This window comes from Parasteatoda tepidariorum, chromosome 11 (assembly GCF_982258835.1).
Source record: "Parasteatoda tepidariorum strain Cologne lab strain chromosome 11, Ptep-v5.0, whole genome shotgun sequence".
Taxonomy (NCBI): Eukaryota; Metazoa; Arthropoda; class Arachnida; order Araneae; family Theridiidae; genus Parasteatoda; species Parasteatoda tepidariorum.
Genome location: NC_141765.1, coordinates 18,239,954 through 18,263,211, shown reverse-complemented (window position 1 = coordinate 18,263,211; position 23,258 = coordinate 18,239,954). Strand labels below are relative to the sequence as shown.

The 23,258-nt window shown below is 25.8% G+C and overlaps 1 protein-coding gene across 1 annotated transcript in view; it reads left to right on the top strand.

The window, feature by feature from the left end:
- Positions 1 to 23,258, top strand: part of SWIP (strumpellin and WASH-interacting protein) — a 48,980-nt gene that overhangs the window by 24,047 nt on the left and 1,675 nt on the right. Inside the window, exons 13-29 of the mRNA XM_016066996.4 lie at positions 1,004 to 1,094; positions 1,656 to 1,711; positions 4,966 to 5,045; positions 7,133 to 7,244; positions 8,398 to 8,514; positions 11,510 to 11,678; positions 13,260 to 13,414; positions 13,502 to 13,576; positions 14,618 to 14,722; positions 14,801 to 14,890; positions 15,051 to 15,095; positions 15,306 to 15,414; positions 16,452 to 16,669; positions 16,772 to 16,855; positions 16,951 to 17,047; positions 17,814 to 17,908; positions 20,263 to 20,364. Coding sequence (XP_015922482.2) covers positions 1,004 to 1,094; positions 1,656 to 1,711; positions 4,966 to 5,045; positions 7,133 to 7,244; positions 8,398 to 8,514; positions 11,510 to 11,678; positions 13,260 to 13,414; positions 13,502 to 13,576; positions 14,618 to 14,722; positions 14,801 to 14,890; positions 15,051 to 15,095; positions 15,306 to 15,414; positions 16,452 to 16,669; positions 16,772 to 16,855; positions 16,951 to 17,047; positions 17,814 to 17,908; positions 20,263 to 20,364 — 1,800 coding nt within the window. The remainder of the gene's footprint in view (positions 1 to 1,003; positions 1,095 to 1,655; positions 1,712 to 4,965; positions 5,046 to 7,132; positions 7,245 to 8,397; positions 8,515 to 11,509; positions 11,679 to 13,259; positions 13,415 to 13,501; positions 13,577 to 14,617; positions 14,723 to 14,800; positions 14,891 to 15,050; positions 15,096 to 15,305; positions 15,415 to 16,451; positions 16,670 to 16,771; positions 16,856 to 16,950; positions 17,048 to 17,813; positions 17,909 to 20,262; positions 20,365 to 23,258) is intronic.

Genomic DNA, 23,258 nt, shown 5'->3' with positions numbered 1-23,258 from the left:
CAATCAGAGTTTTCTGTACTTGTAAACTAGACTGAAAACATTATGAAGGGAGTATGTCTGGTCCTAGTCTATAAAGAATAATAACTGCTGTGCAAAACTTCTTGTCTTCTTTTAGTCTATTTTCTAAAAGAAAGTTTCAATGCTCAATCAGTTTAAGGTGGTTTAATTTTTTAAATTTACTAGACCTTCAAAAAGAAAATAAATTTTTTAGGATTTTTTTATGCATGAAATTCTTAATTATCAATTTAATCAAAATTTTAGTAATAAAAATAAAATAAACATTTATAAGTTTTTATCATTAAATAAAATTTATTAATTTATTAGTAAGTGTGAAAAATGTACTTTAATTCAGAATGTTTTGTCATTTGTATTTTATAATGCAGCTATATATACGAAAAAATGACATTTCAATATTTAAAAGCGAAATATTTGGTATTGACCCAAAATCAACATTTTGAGGAGTTCGGCTTTAGATTATTTTTCTGGTTTTTCTTTAAAATTCAGGTTTAACAAAATCTAAATTATAATAGCGTAGCTTTTATAATAGATGCCTGATGGTTTAGTGGTAGTGCGTCACAAGTCCTGGGTTCTATCCTCTGACCGAGTAAGGTTGACTCAGCCTTTCATCGTTTCAATTAGTTGATAAAATGAGTACCAATCGTGCTTGGGGATGAAACACTAAGGATTCCACATTTGGTTGACAACTCAATCATAAAATTTGTTGCTGAGCCCCAGAGCCCAGAAGTCAAGAAAACCGAATGGGTTCAGTAGGTTTTGGTCCTCCTTGGGCGGTTGCACTTCTGAGTTTAGTTTAGCTTTTATGATAAAAATTTTATTGTTTTACTCTACTGCATCTTTGTTATTTTGATTATGTTTATCAATGACAAAATTACTAAACTAATTACATTAAAATATCATGAATGTTTATTTTCTGATTGAAAGTTATGTTTTTATTTAGGCTTCAGAAATTAAGATATATTTTAATGTACCTATTTTGTTACAGAAAAGATTAGTATCTGACAAAAAGTATAGTGAACGTAGACTCGATGTTTTATCTGCTCTAGTACTAGCTGAAAAATCTTTGAATGGTCCAGGTATGCAATTCCTTAAAATATCAAATTGAATGAATATTTATGTTTTGAGTTCCTTTATAAATTCGGTAAGCTGTTGAATTCGATCATAATATTTAAAAACATTTCATAATTTTTTCAAGGGTATTTTTTTGACATTAATAAATAAATATATATATATTATGTGCATATTGTTAGAATTGTTCAATATGTATGATAGATTACATTTAATGCAGTGAAATTATTTCATGTAATGATGAAAAACATTAGTAATGACAGATCCATCTTACTTAATAATAAGTTTCTCAACTTCTTCCCCTTTGAACTTGGAGAAATTGATTGTTTTTAACTCATTCAAAAGTTTTAAAAATAATTTAGTATTAAATATTGCTATGTCCTGCTCTTCTCATTTATAGATTTATTTACTTTTTTGGTATTCAATTGTATTTTAATGTGCTGTTTGAAATGAAATAAAAATTATTGCCTAGAGCTTTGCATAAGAATGAATTAAAAAGCTTTTGTTAAGTTTTATATTATTTTTATTGGATTATTAAGTGTGAATTAAAATTTGCAATTTTTTTGCAGGTACAAAAGAAAGAAGGCTGGTTGCTTATTTGGCTATGTCCTTAGGAGTGCAAATGGTAGCTTTATTTTTTTATTTCATATTTCAGTTAATAGGAGGACATAGTTGAAAATTGGATTTTTTTTTAAAATTAAAATGTTTTTATTTGGGTCAAAAGCTTCAAAGAGTATGGATTTCAGAAATTAGTTGTTTTTGAAAAATTTAACAAAATGTTGAGCATTGTTATAGCTGTTTAAGTTTTTTCTTAAACTTTTTAGTTTACAAACCTCATTCTTAAAAATTAATTATCTTAATTATTTTTCCAATTAAGCAACATAGATTTTTATTTCATAGCATATATTACTTTTTTTCAAAAATTTTGAATTTCCAGTTATCTTTTTTTCTAAAAAAATTGCTAGTATTTAAAGACAAAAAAGTCATAGTTATTGGGCTTTTATTTAAGAATTTAAACAAAAAATACAATAAAATCGCAAAACACTAATCTTATGATTAATGTAAAGTGTTTTTTATCATTTCTCATATTAGTTTAAACTCTCTCTCTCTTTATATATATATATATATATATATATATATATATATACAGTGAATTCGCGATAACTCGAATCTGATAGGACTGACGAAAAACTTCGACGTATCGGAAGTTCGACTTACCGTTAGTTTCGGTTTTGGGCTTTCAAAATATTGTCGGATTATTTAAATAATGCTTATTAATTATAAATCTTTTAATTACTTACAATATGTAAGATCATTTTTCTGACAAGCCATTTACGATAAGACTGCTTGAAGCCCTGGTCCATCGGCTGCAACTTTGCTGTTGTGTTTGGCGGGAGAAACTGCAAGTTTACTGCTTTCAAATTAGGTAGATCACTATATGATGTGCATTTATTCATAAAGAGTATCACTTTCTTTTTTCAGCGAAGAATTTCCGATCCAATTTTCTTACAAAGTCTTCAAATAAAACTGATGTCATCCAAAACTTTTTGTTAGACTTGTAATCCAAAGGTCTTGAAACATCGGGGATTTCGGTTTTTTCCGATAACAAGTAAGGGCAATTTCTCTGTCCCAGACTAGGACAGTCCAACGTTCCTTGCTCATTTTACCCCCTGAGCAGTTTACATCCTTAAACATCATAGTCTTATTTGGAAGACATTTAAAAAATAAACCCATTTCATCAATATTGAAACATCATTTTCACTGTATTCTTGAAGTAAATTTGGTAACGTTTCCTTTAACCACTGTTCACATACTTCAAAAGGGACAGCTTTAGCTTCTCCATGAAGAGTGCGAAAGACATTGTGCGTGTGTTGCAAAGGAAGGGTCAAGATATCAGCTTCTAGGTTTTTTTTCTTGCTTTAAGAGATCCAAAAAAAAAAATCGAGTTAAAGGGAGTAAAATTCGAGTAATCGAGAATAATTAACATGAAATTGAAGATAAAAGGGTCGGGACCTCACAAAAAAATCGAGTTATAGTAATATTCGAGTTATCGTACTTCGAGTTATAGCGAATTGACTGTATATATATATATATATATATATATATATATATATATAATGTATGTATGTGTATGTATGTATGTATATATATATGTATGTATGTGCAATACTTAAATATGTTATTCCATACATGTCAGATTGTTCAATTTGACCATATAACATGGTTTTTAGCTTTATTTAATTTTTTTTTTTGAAACAGATAATTAAAAAACTTTTTCTCAATCCTATTTATTTAAAAATATTTTAATGGTAATTCTGTATAGGTTTCATTAAGAAAGTTTTTTTTCAGGTTTTCTTTTAAATCTATTTAAATAAATTTAATAATTCTTTTTTTTAATATTTTGAATCTGAAATCTATATTAAAGCTATTCTAGAGTTTGGAGAAGAAATTTATGATAAAATGAGATAAGTAACCAAAAAAAAGAAAGAAAAAAAGAAAAGAAATAAATTTAAAAAGAAAATCATTTTTATTGGAATCTTCTTGGGTTATAGTTAACTACCACATTTGGTATGCCAGATCTAAGCTGTTTAGATTCGCTAGCATTATTGTTTTAAAATAAATTAATAAATATTATTTGAAACTGACTAAAATCAGAAAAAAAGAAAAAAAAAGATAAATCAAAATCATAAATTTCTATTAATAACATTATTTATTGTATACTATTTCATCCCTACTAGAAATGAATGATTGCTACTTTAACTAACGAATAATGAATCCGTGATAAATTTATGCTGAATTTATAAATTTATGATACGTGAAAGCTTTCTTTAATTTTCAATTCTTCTGCAAAAGAAAAAAAATATATTTTGTGACATCCATTTCTCTAAGGGTATGTTGAACATAGTTCAAATGTTACATTACGAACAATATGTTTTGATATATTATTGCATATAGACTCTTTCTGGCTAATAAGATTACATTACTTTTGATAAATAATATTATGCATTGTTAATATATTGATTCAAAAGTTATGTTGGTAAAATATGTAAAATAGAAAAGAAATATTTTTACTTTTTAAAATGAAAATTTTGTGCTAATGGGAATGTGTACACTAAAATTCAGAATGGTATTCTCATAAAAATTCTCATGGTAAAATAATTTAATTTTAGTGATACAATAAAATCAATACAATTTATTTTAATGATTACTGTTTCTATGCAATGAAATTTTCTAAATAGATATAATCACTTCTAAGTGAAGTTTGAAACAGAATATGTATCTATATTTAAGACAAAATAAATGGCAGTTGATATTTTTTAAATTTGTTATTTTATATATTTTCTTTATTATTCTATATCTTTTCTTTACCTAAGATTTAATAACTTTTTTTTTTAAATTTTGCCTGGAAAATAGAATGTCTGTTTTTGAAAGTTGTCTATTTTGAAGTGAAAAGTAGTACACTACCATATTTTTACTTTATAAAAATGTTGTTGTGTGCTACCTTACTTTTGTCTTTTGAAAATGTAATTTTAGCATTAAAAAGTGTATGTAAAAAGTAACATGTTAAATTTTTTTTTTCATTATTAAAATATTTTGCTATGATTGCTAAAATAAATAATAAATTTAACCTTTTGCTTGAAATTAAACTTATCTAAAAATTTTAAATTATATGTAGAACAAGATTTTAAATTGCACATTTAGTTGTCAAAATATAGAGCTAAAACTTGCTAGGTTACAAACATCTTTATTAATATTTTTCTATCCAAATTCACATAACATAAAAAAAGTTATTTAATACTTATTTTAAATTTCATTAATGTTTGCTCAGTATCATGCGACAAATGAATATACTTATTGTTTTGTATGCATTTATTTTAGAACTCATTTAAAGATGATGAAATGGCCAATTTTTTTAATGTGGTGAAAAAACTTGATTTCTTGTGTGATTTAAAAGAAAAGTTAGTATAAACTTTTTATGTTGCATGCTGTAATAATTTTTATTGCACTAAGACATGATTAAAATGCTTTTATATACATGTATTTAATAAGCGTTATTTATTCACCCCTTGTATATTTTATGGTTTGTAACGTATATTCTATATATGATTAGTAGTTTATAAAATAAAAATACCATAATTTCGTTAAGATACCCAGCCCTGGCATGTATGCCAAACCCATAAAATTTGACTATAAAGGAAATGTTTTTCATCAGAAAGGCCACACCATCAGATAGGTTGCACAAAATTTTATTGCAATTGGTCACAAAGTTTACACATCTGTTTCAAATAACAAGTTATATACATAAAATAAATGTTTAGACATTTGAAAGTCATTAAAATAATGACTGAATGTGTGATAAATTAATATGTGATCTTGTTAGAAATTATGTAATTTAATAATTTTCATCATAACTTTCCAAATGTATGCAAAATTGTACAGTGAACAATTGTTTGCAATTCAAATGTGACACAAGCGCAAACGCATTTCGTTAATAAATACAAATTTAAAATACTCTAATTTTATGTAAACCAAGTGATTAAGAATCTAAATATAATTTTAATAAGTTATCAAAATACAATAAATTGCTGAAAAAAATCTTTTTAGGTGCAAAATTTTACCGTCTAGAACAATTGCTGATCACATCACGGGACTTTATCAAAATTTGATTTGAAATACCTAAATATTATAAAATTAAATGATTAAACCCAGCTAAAAATCATAACAATAATTCAAAAAATATTATTAATAATTAAATAAAGTAAAATAAATCTTGTTTGGCTCAAAATAGTACAACAAAACAATCATGAACGCATCCCATTTTTTTTACTAATATTAAATTTCTAAAATTTTAACCACTCAAATGATAAACAGCTAGAAAAGTTTAAAAATTTTTTTAAGAAAGCGTTATAAAAATAAACAAATAATTGCGCGAAATTAAAGCATGAAATGATCGTGAACGCATTATTTATTTTATAATTAATTTATAATGTCTGAGTTATAAATAAATGAAAATTGTTAATATAAACATTAAATATATAGTAAAAAGCAGTTTGTGCATTCCTCTTTTATCCACATGCTCATCATGCTGCATCATTTTATTTGAACATCTCTAAATTTTGAAACCCTATATTTCCAAGAGTAAAAACAATGAAATTGACCTTCATCTGAAATTGGGGATAAACTTGACATTTAAATAGATCATTTAAGCATTTTAGCCCGCTCATTGTTTTAAATGACTTGCATATTTTTCTTTTACTTATTTACTTCACACATGCAGCAGAATAAAGGAGGGGGAATCATACTTCCGTGGATCTCTGTAAGAGACTATTCCAGGGGTGATGGCGAGAAGGGAATTCATCAACGATTTTTTTGGTTGAAGGGAAGAGCGTATGTTGCACTATTGTTGCAATCTGGCGAACTGTTTTTCACCTGCATTGTTAATTCTTTAAATATTCATGATTGTAAATTAATAAAAATGGATCCTTACAAAAGATAGAAGGATGAAGAATAATAATGGAATTTTGGAGAATCAATTGAACAAAATTGGATTTTCTAGCTCAAGTCATAAAAAAAAATGAACACTGTATAGGCTGCCCCATTACATACTCTGCCCATACCAAGGTTTAATAATTATAAAAAATAACCCCCATGGTGTATCTCTGCAAAATTACAGTATGTATATCTAGTTTTTTTTAATTTATACATTTAGAAAAATTATATCTTTCTTATATTTTAACTACTTGAAAATCTTAGAGATTACTTGAAAATCTTATAAGAGTAAATTATATTTAAAATTACTAGTTACTTTTTTCTTGATTTTGTTTAGATATTATATATAACTTAATTGAAGGACTTTGCTACCATGTATCTTGAGCCCACCAGTTTTATTAGCAAAAATTAATAAGTTTTAAAACTCATATCACTTTTAAAGTGCTCTTTTAGGAAGTAATTTTTTGTAGCTTATACTTTTCAAGTTATTTTTTGACATCTTCTTTTTGAAACTTATTTTTGCTAATTAAAAATATTTATACTAAATTTATTTCAGGTTAAAGGATGCTTCTGACTGCAGTTTTTTGTATTGGCATCGTGCTGTTTTCCCTACTTATGTTGCTGATTTGTATGACAATGGCACTGACACACGATCAAACCTTATACAGGCATGTAGATTTTGTTATTTCTTTAATGCTCTCTCTCTATATATATATTATATATGTAACACAATAAAGACTAAAATGATAAAGAGAAAAGATATAACACAATAAAGAGGAAAGAGGGAAAAACGAAGAAAATTAATAAGTTTTATTAACTGCGCATAAGCTGCAAGCATATAGAACTCATAAAATAAGTTGAAATATGGAAAATAATAAAGATTAATGACAAGAGAAGGAGAATAATAAATAAAATAAAATTATTTTTAAAAATGTCTAATTTGTTTATTTATCACTCTTTTTTGCAGATATAATCGTGTGAGCTGAGGAAGATATCTTTTCTTTATTTGTTTTCCGGATTTTTAATAAATTTTTTTTTTAAAAGAAATTAAAAAAATTTTTTTTTCAGAATATTTTTTTTAAAATTATTTTTATGTTTTATTTATCAAATTTTTTTATTTATCACTCTTTTTTGCAGATATAATCGCATGAGCAGCTGAAAAGATTATATATTTTCTTTATTTTGTCTTCCGGATTTTTAATAAGTTTTTTATTTTAGATAAATAAATTTTTTTTTTTAAATACTTTCAAATTAAAAAAATTTATGTTTTTAAACGTATGTTGAGCATTCAATATCAAAATATAATGACTAAAATTTAAAAAATTATTTCTAGTTTTCTTTTCTTCCTTAGTTAATAAGACCTCAATGATTATTATACAATTTTTATACAATATTGAACCATTTATTTGGAATCCAGAAAAACGGGAAAAATTTTGCTTTGTTATCCCCCACCATTTTGAACCAGATCGATAAAGGAAAAAATCAGAAGTTTGACTCATCTTTGAAGTTGAGTAGAGGAAAATGTGGGGGGGGGAAGAGGTTTTGAATTACACCCATAAGTAGTATATGACTTTATTTGGACAAATGATGCATATTGATTATCTTCTAAGATCAGGATTATAGAGTATCTGAACTTGAAATATGTAACGTTGTAGAATCTGTGTGGTATATGTGATGTCAATGTGTATAATGGAAAAAAAAACAACAACTTTCTTTTATTATTTAGTAATTTATATTAGCTTTGTTTTGCTTTGTATATTCGCTTTGAAACTTTACAAATATTGATGTAGTTTTGTTTCACTTATAAGGATTTTTTTCCAGTATATGGTATTAGCATTGCATGACAGTGTCCGGTCAATATTATCATCTCGCCATGAATCTACTCCTGAAGCTCTGCTGTTTGCATTTCAGAAGGAAATTTACCTTACTATAAAGAAAGTTAGTATTTGAAAGTTTTTTTCTCTTTAAAACTGGAAGAAAGTTCATAATTCGAACATTTTTCTAATGAATTAATTGTTCACTTTTCATTTCCTTTGTTCTCCAAACAACTTTTTTGCTTAAAAATATAGTCCATTATTAATATCCATTTTTTTAAAATTAGTTATTATTTTGTTTTTACAGAAAACATAGAGTTAGTTCATCTTATATTTTTCTATTTGTTTACAAGTCGCAATAATTTCTGAGTAGTTAATAAGTTTGTTATGATAATTTAAAATAAAAAATTAGGTAATAAAGAAGAAGTTTCTTAAAGACACTTAGAAAAGGTAACAAAAAAAAAAGAAAAAAAGAAAAAACTGATTGATTGAGAAAGTAAATATCTTTTTTTAAAATTAAAATATAGATGTTTTTAAAGTTTCTTTTGAAAACTTATAAAAAATTCATTAAAGTAGACAATGATGTGATGCACATAAATTTCAAAATTTTTAAAAAATTCAATTTGGTTATTGCTTTAATTAAATTTATTAATACATGCCTTCAAAAATTTTATTAAAAAAATGGTTTAAAACCATTTTTGTAAAAAATTCATTGCTTAAATACAATTGCATAAAGATTAGCTTAAGTTTATTTTTTTTTGTCTCATATGTTATAAATTACAAAATCATGTATTCTATTCATTTTATAAACATTATTAATTATTTTAAAAATAATCAATATATTATGAAGTAATCTATATATTATGAAATTTCAGAGGGTCTTCTAATGAATAGGAAAACTTAATCCAAGATGCGTTTTGGGAACATTGCATTCCCCACAATCATTCTAGAGCTTAATATTTTAAATATAAAATAATTAAATTGAAATCTTAAGAAAACAAGTAAATTTTCTTATGTAAACCATGTTAAATTTGTTTAAAATAAATTATTTTTCAAGCATACATTGTGGGAATTTACTTCGATAAAATTAATTTCTCCTAAAATTTATTTATCACTATGCTACCGCTCATAATATGAGGTAGAACTATTACTGTTTCATGTAATTTTTATTTTCTTGTGACAAAAGCTACAGTTGCTTCAAAATTGGCTGCCAAAGATATATTTTTGAAATTATGTATATAATTATACTCGGCATATTGCAAAACAAATATTTTTTAAGCAAGCTTACTTTCATAAACAGACCCCTAATATGAAAATATGTAGTAATGGGAAAGATTGAGTAACGATAAGACAGAAGCATAACAATAAAAAGCAAAGCAAAAATGAATATCAAGATTTATGACAAATTTTGAAATTGCTTTTGAAGACTGATATAGACTATTGCTATCATTTTATAATCCTATTGTTAGTACCTAACTTGTTTGATAAGAATTAAAATTATTAAAGTCAGTTTTGACTATTTTGTAATTTGCATTCAGATGCCACATATTATTTGCTGTTATTCATCTGACAGTTTTCCAACTAGTGCTGTGCAAATATTTCATATGATCGCATGAATATATTTTTATTTTCAGTATATTAATGCATGCTCTTTTTATTAAATTGCAAAATTCTTATCTAATTCTAAATAATTAATAGTGACTAATCAAAATTTAGAAGGACATTTGAAAGATTAAATTATGTTTTAATAAATTTCTTATATTTACAAATGTTAATAGAAATGACTCATACGTATTTAATTGCAATATCAATATACCTGTATATTATATATGGTAGCATGAAACAATTGAATACTTTTTAATCTGGTTATTTCAACTTAACTAATTGACAAGCAATCTTAATGTTTTGAAAGGTGAATTTTAACGATGCCAATTATTTAAAGCCAAAAACTACATTGATCTGAATAAAGGTATATTTTCTTCCAATGGATTTGGATTATTGTATCTTAAAATAATGGCAGTCGTAAGTTTGGTCCCCTTAATGCTGATATTTTTTTGAAGTTCACTGTATTTATAAAACTATTCAAGCAAATCAAAAAACTTTTTGTGACTCATAGTCAAACTCAAACTTTCGTAACTTTCTCTGTATTATAAAACAGAATAATTTTTTATGTATAATTTTTGAATTGTATGATATATAAATTTTTGCATTATTTTAAACTATGTAGTTTTTAATGATGAAATCCAAAATTTAGGCTTAATCAGTAATATATAAAATTAGACTTTTTTGAAATTTATTGCTTATAAACTTTTTGACTGATTCTAATTGAACTTTGGATTTTTCTCTTTCAAAATTACTTAGCTTGAAATGATGTAAAAATTTTTATAGTTCAGAATTGAAAATGTTTTGCTCATTATTAAAATGCATTGTTAAAAAATAATATTAAATTATATTTTAATTAAAATAATCCTACAATAAATTATGACAATAAATTACTGCGGCCATATTTTCCAGATTAGGGCTACCCACTTTGAAGATTAAGAATTTGAATCTATGAGGAAAAAAGAATGCAGAGAAATTGAGAGATATTCAGAGAAATTAAGTTTTAAAAGACAAAAAGTGTTTATGTCTGATAAAGGAATAGTTATTTAATTTGTATATTTTTTTAAGAAAAATAAATATTCTCTTTTTTATTTAAGAATGAATAAAATTTATGCTATATCTTCTGTATATGAAAATAAGTGTTTGTTTTAAAAATTATATTTTTTCTCTCTAGAATAACTGGAGTAATTTTGATTTAATTAAGTCAAAAATCTAATTCTTCAATTATTCATTACAATTCTTTCCTCTACCTTTCTTTACCTTCTATTAACTTTTGAAGATTGTTTATTACGTTAAATATTTTTAAACAGCACATTATTGATTTTTACTGAACGATTTTTTTCACTAGATTATACGCAAATATCATGTTCATATAAAAAAGTTTTACAGCTTTCACCCTTATTTGGTACATTTTTGTCGGTGTTGCAGTGAAAACATTGAAATTAAAATCTATAACTTTTCTATTGTAATATAATGAGGAATCTGAAGTTGATTTGATCTCAATATTATTTTTCTAGCATTTGCTTGATCCTCTCTGTAGTGATGTTGAAACTGAGCTCCGTTTACACTGCCATTATCATTTGCAATTAGATGATAGAAACCCATTCAAAGTTGGCAGAAAAGAGTTTAATTATCTTTTCAGACTTTCATCTCTTCACTTGTTTAACCACTTTGTTAGTGTTAAGTGTAAGTATCTCAATCAGTTCATATATTTTGTTTTTATAAATGAGGCTTAAGTATTAATCTTTGAATATTAAACTGATAAACAATAAATGTTTTGGTAATTTATAATTCATAAGGAAAAAATAACCACCTTTTATTTCAAATATATAAGTCTCCAAAAAGAGAGAAAGAAATCTTACACTTGCAGCTTATAGTTCTATTATTATTCATAGAATTCCTTTTACTGTGTTTTTATATTTTATGCTGTTGAGTCGTTTTCATAATTTAGTGCCATTTGGTGTCTGTCTGAAAAATATTTTTATCTTGAAGTTGTTAAAGTTATTATTTGTTAAAGTTGTGTATTAAATGAACATTTGTAGATACTTTCCATGTTCAAAAATATAAAATTTTAAGAAGAAAGAAGAAAATAGTATTCACAATAATATTTATTAATAAGTTTTGATCGCATTTTAGAAAAATAGTATCTAAGGTGTTAAGTTTGAGGGAACTTAAAGTATAGTGGTTCTTTAATTAAACCTTAAAATGTTTCTCTTCTAGTCTGTTATGTTTTATACTTAAGTATTAAATACTCTAAAAAGATTCTATAAAGATTGTAAAAATCAACTAATAAAAATGTAAGCTTTTTTTTTTAACTAAGTACTGCTGTCCTTAAATTGATGTCATATTTAGCAACACTTATTTACGTTTTTTAAGTAACACATTTGGAATTAATGGATGATAACAATTATTTATCTTTGAAGACTGTTTCAAGAGGAAATCATCTACTTTGAACGTTCTGTTTGGTTGATGAAGGTTTTAAGAGTTTTTTTTTTTACTGTGCCTTGTCTGTTATCATAATTATTTGTATAAAAAATATTTATTTATTTAACTGAAAATAGTTTAGCTTATTAATTTTTTAGCCTAAATAAAATATAAAGTTTTTTTTTAAGAATTAAAATACAGTTTTCTGAATTTTCGTTCTTTTACAGACATGATTCTTTTTACTAAGTTTTTAAAAATTTTTTTTTTTAAAAATTTGACTTTGCTTGCATTCAATATTATTAAAATTATGCATGAAATATCTTTGTCCGGAATATGTAAAAATAATAGATATTATGGCAACAGACATGTCAATCTTTATCATATCTAACCAAAAATGTATTGACTTAAAGTACTAAAAAAAATATGAAAAACATTTAAATAATAAATAAGTTTATTTGCTTTTGTATTTTAAAAATTTATACCCTATCTTGTAGCAAAAAGGTGTTTTTTCTTTTTCCAGTTTTTGAGTGACACTAAATTTTAAAAATGATCCCGTTTTGTTTGAATGGCTGAAGTTTTTTTTTAAAAAATAATTCTAACATTTGTTTTTACAGTTATTTGTATGCCTTTTTTTATGTTATGAAAGAAAAACTAATAAAATTAAAACACTAGAATATTTTATATAATGTGAGAATATGGGTGAACTCTGTGAACTTGTTTGCTTTAATTTAAGTCTTCAATAGGGAATAGCATTTATACATTTTAATTATAAAATATATTTTTCAAAAAAGTGTGGTCTATGTTTATAATTTTCCTTTTTTTGATGCAAGTATTCTTTTCCAGCTTATGTAGAACATTATCTTGACAAAATATTTTATAATTTAACAACTGTTGCCCTTCACGATTGGAAAACATATGGTGAAATGAGGAGCTTAGCTTCACATAAGTATCGCTTAGAAACTGTTGATGCCCACCTTCCTAGTCAAACTTTAGAACAGGTTTGTTTTAAAGGTTCTACACTTTTTCTGCTTAAATCATTATTTGAAGCTTAATGTTCTTCCATTTTTTAATAATTCTCATTTTAGGGTTTAGATGTACTTGAAATTATGCGAAATATTCATTTATTTGTATCAAACTACCTCTACAATCTCAATAATCAGGTAAAGCTTCTTCACTATTTCACTGTACACATTATTTATTCATCTTAATCTATAGAGTAATTTACCATTTTCTGAAGAGTTATTACTAAGCTATAGCCATCATTTAACATATTAACATTTTTCTTATTGTTGTATTTTACTTATTCTTAACACTTTTCTCAATGAATGGTGTTGTTTTTTTCTTTTGTTAAAACATATGGTAATTTATTACTGCAGGATCCGCTTATAAAGATCTTATATTTAACAAGGTTTTGGATTTAATGAGGAAAAGGAAATGTTTAGTACAGCATTATAAGTATCTTAGAGTGTGCCATTTAAAGTCAGCTACTTATTTGGGAATTATAAAAATCTGGCTGTTGACTAAAATTATGATTTTAAAAGGAACAGGAAGTGGCTTGAAATAGTTCTAGTTAACACATGCTTGATATTATTTTAACATTCTTTTACACCGTATGCCATACCTGCCAACTTTCACTCCTTCCGAGAATGGATTTTTAGAGTGGTTGTAATACAATAAACGAAAATCAATCTGACTCAAAAATATCTTTATATTTTGATCCTGTTGAAATTCGCTTGTGCAAGGATTATAATGCTTTTATATATTTATTGTAATGATTTATATGTAGTGGTGGTCAAACTCATCTGTGATTATCATTATAATTCAAAAAGTTAAATGGAATAACGTGAGTATTGCTACCACTTTAAATATGAAAATAAAATCTTCCGGAAAATCCGGAAGAGTTGGCAGGTATGGTATGCGAATAAATTTTATGAAGTACAGATCATGAATAAAATTTTTGTTTGAATTTCAGAACAAAATAATGCTGTTGGAAGTTGCTGGTAAAGCTAGTGAAAATTCTTTGCAATTTATTTAATGTCATTTGTTTATAATTTGGTGGCGTAAAATGTTTTGTTATATTTTCTTTTATGAAGATTATATTTGATTATCAAAAGTATGATTTCAATTTAAATGAATTAATTGACTATAATGTAATTAGATTTTATATTCTATGTCTATTATATTTTTTATTTTTTTTACAGATATTTGTTGAACGCTCAAGTAATAATAAGCATTTGAATACTATAAATATTCGCCACATTGCCAATTCTATACGTACTCATGGAATAGGTGTTATGAATACAACAGTAAGCGACTTAAATATTGTTTTGGTATGATACTAATTTTTAAAATTGAAGTTGCATGATGTTATTGTTTAATTTTAGGTAAATTTTGTTTACCAATTTCTGAGGAAAAAGTTCCAGATATTTTCCCAATTTCTTTATGATGAGCACATCAAATCAAGATTAATAAAGGTGACTTTTTTTTACTATTTTTTTTGCCTTTAATATAGATTGATCTAAAAAATTTTGTACATAGGTAATAAATTGAACTATTAAAATTTTTTTAACTCAGTATTAGTGTGTAGTTTAATTGGTGACATAATTTTTGTTTACATTTCTTCTCCTTTGACAGGATTTAAGATATTTCAAAGAAAACAAGAATCAAAATGGTCAAAAGGTAACAATTAGTGAAATTTTAAAATTTATCCTATCCACTTTTGTTATTGTTTACGTTTCTACGTGATTCTATATAAAATTTAAATTTGCTACCACTATTTCATTCAAAGTTCACCTTGTTATTCCATTTTAGTGCACCTTAATTTGTGTTGAAAATTTAATTACGAGAAAAAAAGAGTGTTCCAATTCCTCACTTAAAATTTTTTTCTAGTATCCATTTGATAGAGCTGAGAAATTTCACAGAGGAATTCGTAAATTAGGCTTGACTGAAAATGGCGAAAGTTATTTGGACCAGTTTCGACTTTTAATCAGTGAAATAGGTATGTTCTTTACATAGTATAAAATGACTTAACTCTTTTGCATATATTTTTTAGAAATTAAAATTTTTGTTTAGAAAACGAAATAAAAATATATTTTTTTTAAATTCCAAAATAATAATAATAAAAATGAAAAAAAAATGGTACCTTTATATTGCATGCTATACTTATTCTTCTGGCAGACAGTGTCTGTAAATCGTTCTTAAACTAATATTTCTAAAATTGACATAAAAATTGTTCATAAAACTATTTTCTCAGTAAAAATATGCCAAACTATAATATGAATTTTTTTGCTTTTCTAAGCTGAAAACTTTTTAAGGAAATAAATTTTTTACATATTCCCAATCAGTTTGGCATTTCATTCAGTTTGGCATTTCTCATTCTGCATTTCTCATTCATTTTCCAAATTGTTCATGTCTAGTGTTAAAATAGTTAAAAATGATCAGAATTTTAAGTGCAGGAACAATTGGTTTACATAGTTGATTGAAAATTTACTATTACCATTATAGGCAAACTATATATAAAATCCTATCTGTTATTTAAAGATAAAAAGCACAGATTTTTGAATATTATTGATAGATAGAGGTTTGATAGGGCACAATTGATTTTCTAAGAAACAAATGCGTTTGTCAATACTGTCATTTGTGTTCATCTCAAAAATTATAATGAAATGTATGAAAAACCAGCGTATAAATTTTTACTGAATCCTCTGCCTTCTTCCAAACTTTGTTTTTTTGACGTTTATTTCAAATTAGCAGTTTTTAGTGTAATGTTCTACTTTTTAAATTACTTCCGGCATTATATTAAGAACCCAATTCTGTTTCTTTTTAAACCAAAATGTTAATTTTTATTTATGCATCAAATTTGTCATTTGCCTTAATGTTTATTATTCAATTAATTGTGGTACCTTTTTCTGATAGTTGCAGATAAATTCAGTTTCTGTTAATAAAAATTTTTGTAGCATCTATGAAAATGCATTCCTCATTTGATTGTGCAACCATCAAATTGCTTAATTTTAAATTTTTTATTTTTGCTTTTAGGAAATGCTATGGGGTTTGTTAGGATGATTCGATCGGGAGGCATACATTGTTGCAGCAATGCTATTAGATTTATTCCTGACCTAGATGACATAATTGAATTCTCTGACTTGTGTAAAGAGGAAAATCTTTCTGAAGAAACAATATCAGCTGCATCAAAACTTGATTCAGTCATTAGCAACCTCTCTAAAAACTTCTCAGAAGGTACTCAGTATTTCAAGGTTAGTGTTTACATTTCACTGATTCATCACAAACTTTAATAAGGCATTTTTATAAATTATGTTGCTTCACAATAATTTTTTTTAATATTTTCTCATATATAGCTTTTGGTTGATGCATTTGGTCCTGCTTTCCGAGATCCAAAAAATGGGCACATGAGAAATTTTTTTGTCATTGTACCTCCTCTGGTAATAATTTCTTTTTATATTTTATTTCTTGACTAACTTAAAACAAAATTCTTTGAAAGATTGAAGCCCTATTAATATACTATCTATTTTTTCAGACAATAAATTTTGTTGAGGAATCTATATCCAGTAAAGAAAAGCTTTCAAGAAAAAATAAAGTTGGAGCTGCTTTTACAGATGATGGTTTTGCTATGGGTATATTGTTTCAGATTTTTTTTCTATAATTATAACTGTGGTAATAAATAGCAATGGTTAATAGAAAATTTGTTTTTAATATTTTAACAATTCCCTGATGGCATTTTTGACTGGTTCTTTAGTTAATCTTACAAAAATTTGTTTTTTTGTAAAGTTTTGTTTGTTAATTTATCTCTTATTGAAATGGTTATCAACTAAACATTCTAGGAAATATAATTAAATATTATGTTTTCAATATAGATAATGCAAATTATTTTTTATGTTTATAAAAAGTTTTTTCCTCTTTTCTAAATCTAATTTATCTTTCTTCTTTAGTTTGTTTTCTGTGATTTTAGCAATACCCTTATTTGACTTTATTCCTATGGCATTGTCTTAGTTTTTATACCTCATAATTCATAAAGACTGAACATGTAATTAAATGACATATTTCATCTCTAGTTAAAATTGAAGGTATTTTGTTGATACTTTTTAAAAGTGAAAATCTAATTAAAAATTCATGTTTTTTGTATTTATTCAAAAAATGGAAAGACATAATATATACAGACTTTATTAATTTGCATTTTTAAACTTTTCACTGAATATTTTAAATTTTTGTGAAACAGATAAAAAAGGACATTATACAGAATTTTTTGGTTAAAAAAACAAACTTTGCTGTTATACAAATTTCCATTAGCACTTTGATATCTTTAGAACAACTTAATGTATTGATAAATCCATAAATTTTTTTTTATTTTTATTTTGTTACATAAAATATTTAAATTTACAGGTGTGGCTTACATCTTGAAATTGTTAAATTTGTATGAGGAATTTGATTCACTTCATTGGTTTCATTCAGTTAAGGAAAAGTATTCCAAAGACCGAGTAAGTAGTGCATATTAATTTTGCTAGGTGTTTTAAAATTTAAATTTTATATTAAACTTAATTCTGTCAAAGTCTGTAAATTGAACAATAATTAAATAATCAAATTCATATAACTGTGTTCCCCTGTGGCAGAATCGTTGAGACGCATCGACATTGTCGCAGAAAACTGCTGAGTTCTTGCAGAAATATTATTTATTTGGGAAGCAATTTTTATCTTTTTTTTTTAATCTGCAGAATTTTCAAAATGTTTTTTTCTGCAGAACTATTGTAAAAAAATGCTTTTCTCGCACATCAGAGGTGGAAGAAACGCTCGTAATTTTTTTTTACTTTCCTTTGAGAATCAGAAAATTCTGCAATGACTGGCTTTAGCTAGAATTTCATATTGATATTATAAAACGTAATTTCCAAATCGCGAAAATTAAAAAAAAATTTAACTATACTGATATTTTTAGAACAGGAGAAAATCACCAACAATATTAGAATATGTTTTCTTTTATATGAACATTATAACACATTGAAAAATTTAATACAGTTCATTATCTAAATGTGCTTTACTTCAGGAATTACATTCTTTATAGCATTGTACTTAAGCTATCTGATGAAAAAAAATATATTACTGTCTAGGCATTGAAACTTGATGCTGTGTTATATAAATCACAAAATTTGATTTATATAACACAGCATCAAGTCACTGTGTTATAAAATTATAAAAAAAAACATTCCTACATTTATAATTAAAAAAATCTATACTGTTCTATTCTATACATGAAGACTTTTTTTGTAAACAAAAAGCGCTTCTCTTACTTTAAATTAGTAACATATATATTTGCTACGATTAAAAATGGCTTTCAGAAAGGTATTAGCACTAGAGAAAAATTATCGCACAAAAGCCCAAAAAAATTCTGCTATTGGAACTATATTGAACTTGAATTAATTAAGAGCCCATTTAAGTAAGCATTAAATAAAAATGTTTTTGGAAATTTTTAGCCTCCTTTCTCTTGTTGTAGAATCTGCTGAAATTACTACCTAGTCCATCTTCATATTTTTTTTTAAATGCATTATGCATATATTCTTTTATAACCTGGTAATTATTTTGACAATGCTATTTTCATTGCATATCCAAATAATATATTTCAAAAAATTATTCTGTACATTGAATAATATTATTTTTCCATAATTTTTTGCTGTTAGACCCTAAAACGTTTGTCCTCTAACATTTAAATAAAAATGTAGGTTAGTGATTTTAATAGGATGTTATTAAAAATTAATGGTGTGTATTTTAAGCTATTTAACCAAAGAATCTGTTTAATTTATTTTGAATGACAGATTATCGTATTTAAGTGACATGGATAATTTGAGATAGTGTCTGGAGCCAATGTGATACCATTTATTGGACTATATGAGATTCAAGTTTTCTTTATTTTACATAAATTATATATATTTTATAGCTCAATTCAATAGTTTGATACTCAATAAATTGTAAACATTAACTGATAGAAAAACAGGTTTTAAAATTGTTTTTATGACCTAGTTTAAACAGATCAATTTTCATCTCATATTAGCTCTATTCTATTTTAAATCGATTAAAAAGCACTGATAAAGAGAGGTTTGTGTTTGGATAATAATAAAAAATAATAACAAAGCATATTACAATAATGATTTCTTGTTTGTTTCTTACTCAATAGATAATTTTTCAGGCATTTGTTCTGCTCTTAAAAATAGTAGTGGTGCTGTCAAATCCAAGTCAACAGAGAACAGGCTTCAAACAAACATTTCAATATCATAATTCCAATATATGTTGCATGTAATAATGTTGCATAGGATATTTATACAACATAACCAACAAAATGTTGTGTAAGAATCTAATGCAAAAGTACAATTTCCATAGAGATTATGAACTGAACACCAATTCAAAAGTGATTGTGTTTTGAAAATTAATTTTTGCTTTGTTATGCATTCAAGGTAAAGAATCAATTCTTCTAAAATAAGTTAATCGATTTATCACGGAATGTGTGAAAAATGTCACCCAAGAAACACAGAATACATAGTTTTAAGCATAAACATAAATTTCAAAATAATGATGTTGTTTTTTTGTTTTTTTTAATTAGTTAAGTAAACTATACATTTATGTTTAAAAATATTGAGAAATATTATACATAATCTTACTATTTTCTAAGGAATTAGTGAACACTCAAGTATTTATTCTTTGATTAGGTAAATCTGCCTGTTACAAATTTCTTTTGTTAATTGTAAAAGTTTTTATTATCAATATAATAAATTTTCATTATTGTGAAGGTGATTTCTTTTTATTATAACTTCTAAGAATTACATTATAACCATATTCATACTTTTAGGAAGATGCACTTTCTCAAAAAAATACTGCATTAGGAAAAGAAGACAGGAAGCTTTTAGAAACAATGAATTTAACAAGCAGGAGATTGGAAATTTATCAGCAGGTTTGTTTTTCTACATATATTTCTAGAAGCTTGGTTATTTTTTTATTTTATCTTCTGCCATTTAATTCACGAGCTAATGAGTTACAATGTGCTAAAGATTTTTTCCTTATAAACCTTTTCCATTTTAAGTGACATAGGTAGCTGACAAGGTAGCATTAGGTAAAAAAAACATTTAAAACTTTTAACTAAGTTTGAGACAATATTAAGGATATTAAATTGTTTAAAAAAATCCCTATTTAGATGTAGCTTCAGGCAGTACCTATATAAGAGTAAATCTACTTGAGCTATTACTTTTTTTGATAATAATTGTGAATCATGATATTTTCCCATTTTATTGTGTAGTTCAAGAATATATGGTGAATGTAGTTTAAGAATAAGTGCTAAATTAACATGACGTTAGTATTAATTTAAGTCTTATAATATTTAGCATTTCTTATTAATATTGCCATTATAAGAACTTATGCTATTTGTCCATACAAAGTTTCTTAATCTTATGATACTTTTAGGAAATTTTTTAACCTTATTAAAATATAGTTTTTGTCAATCAAAAAATTATTATTTTTATAACAAAATTGAAACAAATTGAATGAAAATGAAATAGCATGCCTAAGTGATAATTTATTAAAGAAATTAATAAGAGACATACTTTTAATGACATATTTACATGACAAAGACAAATGCTTACTCATCGCCTTAAAGGGATATTAAAAATTCTTGGCTAATTTTACATGAGTACAAATAAAACAATTTTGATCAAGATCTTTCATAACTAGCTAAATGTTAACAGATTCAATTTTTTTTCTTGCTGTGTCTCATTTGAAATGGTGTTCCCTTGAACTTTACATAATAAACAGTTCTTAAATTTCGGCAACCAGTATGCTTATATATATGAAGTAAACTCCTGATTATCCACGTTTCGCTTTTTTTGCTATGATAAATAATGTAGCGTTTAGAATTTAAGATTTCATAGAGATGAAACTATTTTAAAAGTTTTGAGAACAACATACTAGCAAACATTCATGTTTCTTGCCCAGGTGTTCACAATTGATCAAATAATGGGTCTGCATATAAACATAGTAGCTTCAAGTGCAATACCTAAGTAAAACCAGCATTGAAAGGGTAAAAATGGCAAAGCATTCATAAAGAGCAAGTGAATTATGATTTACTGCTGTGGAACTACAAATGCAGTATGAAGTTTGAATTTTAATTAATAGAACCCATCAAAACAGCTTTTACTCCTGGGTCATTTTGTTATTCAGGGATGAGATTTTTCCGCTTTTTAGCAGATTTCTGCCTTTTTCACTTTTATCTCTTGAATTTCAGCTTTTTATCAGAAATTCAGATTTTCTAAAAATTTAACATTTTTTAATAAATATTCCGCTTTTTCAGAAAATTCACCGATTTTCAAAGAGAAACAGAAAATTTAAACTACATAGTTACCAATCCTTCCTCATTTTTACTTATTTTAGCTATTTTCTCCTCTTTTACATGCAGCAAATGAGATTTTCCGCATTTTTACCCGCCCGCCAGATAGCTCCGATTTTCGTAGTTCAAACGACGCTGCTTCTGACAAGCCTGTTAAGAGGTCCCAAGCCTGGAATCTGCTAATATCCCGATTCTTATTCACGCGATTTTAATATTTATTTATTATTTTCCTAACGGCAGGCACTGAACTTTAACGTTTTTCACCGAGAAGCCAGAAATGTTACTTCGCCAGAATTCCAGTCGTTTTCACCAGAAATGTTACTCATTTAACGTTATCCAGTGGGCACCTGTGAACCTAAGTCACGGTGGCGAGCGACATTACCCACGCCACACTGCGACATACCTGTTTTACAGGGCGGGCCACATTCACACAATAGAGAACAAAACACAGAGTGAAACATCCATGCCCTGCGCCGGATTCGAACCAGCAACCAATGGCTTGCAGTCAGGCACGCTAATTACTCGACCATCGGCTGGCACGATTTTAATATCAAACATAGCTTTTCAGATTTGCGTGATATAAAAGTTGCATGTTGCGATTCTTATTCACTCGATTTGAATATTGTACGAGGTTTAAAAATCCGATATTGTGATTGGTATTTACGTCTTTCTAAGACCAATGTAGCAATTCGTATTCACTCGAGTTTAAAATTCAATGTCTTGATTTGCTCATGCGGTTATAATATCAAACATTAATTTTCGTATTTATATCTGATTTAAAAATAAGACATTAAAATTCACATTCTAAAAATTATGCATCATAATTCTTATTTATGCAATATAAAAATTATGCATCATGATTCGTATTTACGCGATCTAAAAATTATGAATCGTGATTTGTATTTACACGTTTTGAAAATTCTATATCCCAATTTGTATTTTTTCATTTTCAAAATCTTATATCTAGTTTCATATTCATGTGATTTCAAAATCCATAATTGTTATTCATCTTCACGCAATTTTAAGATCAACTATCGCGATTCTTGTAAGAAGTAAAATATTTTTTTAAAATTAGTTACTATAAAGGTGACTGTTTTTCTAACGATGATTATTAGTATCAACATCTGAGAAACTGGAAGGGAATATATTCAAAACTAACATTCTGTGCTTTCAAGGAAGAAAAAGTAAGATTTGTCACAAAATGTTTGAAGATGGACTAACGACGAAATATAGCAAACATAAAAGATATAGCAAACAAAAGCAATCACTTAAAAAGTGATTATTATTTTTTTTTGGAAAAGGAGTTAATTAACTCATCATCAAAATTTTAAATTATAATTGCTGTTATTTATGCTATAAAATGCAAAATTCTTATCAAATGGAAAATAATTATCTAAACAGTTGCTGATTGTCATTTAATTTTTCAAACTAAAATAGCAATTTTGTATGTTAAGGAGTTACTATATATT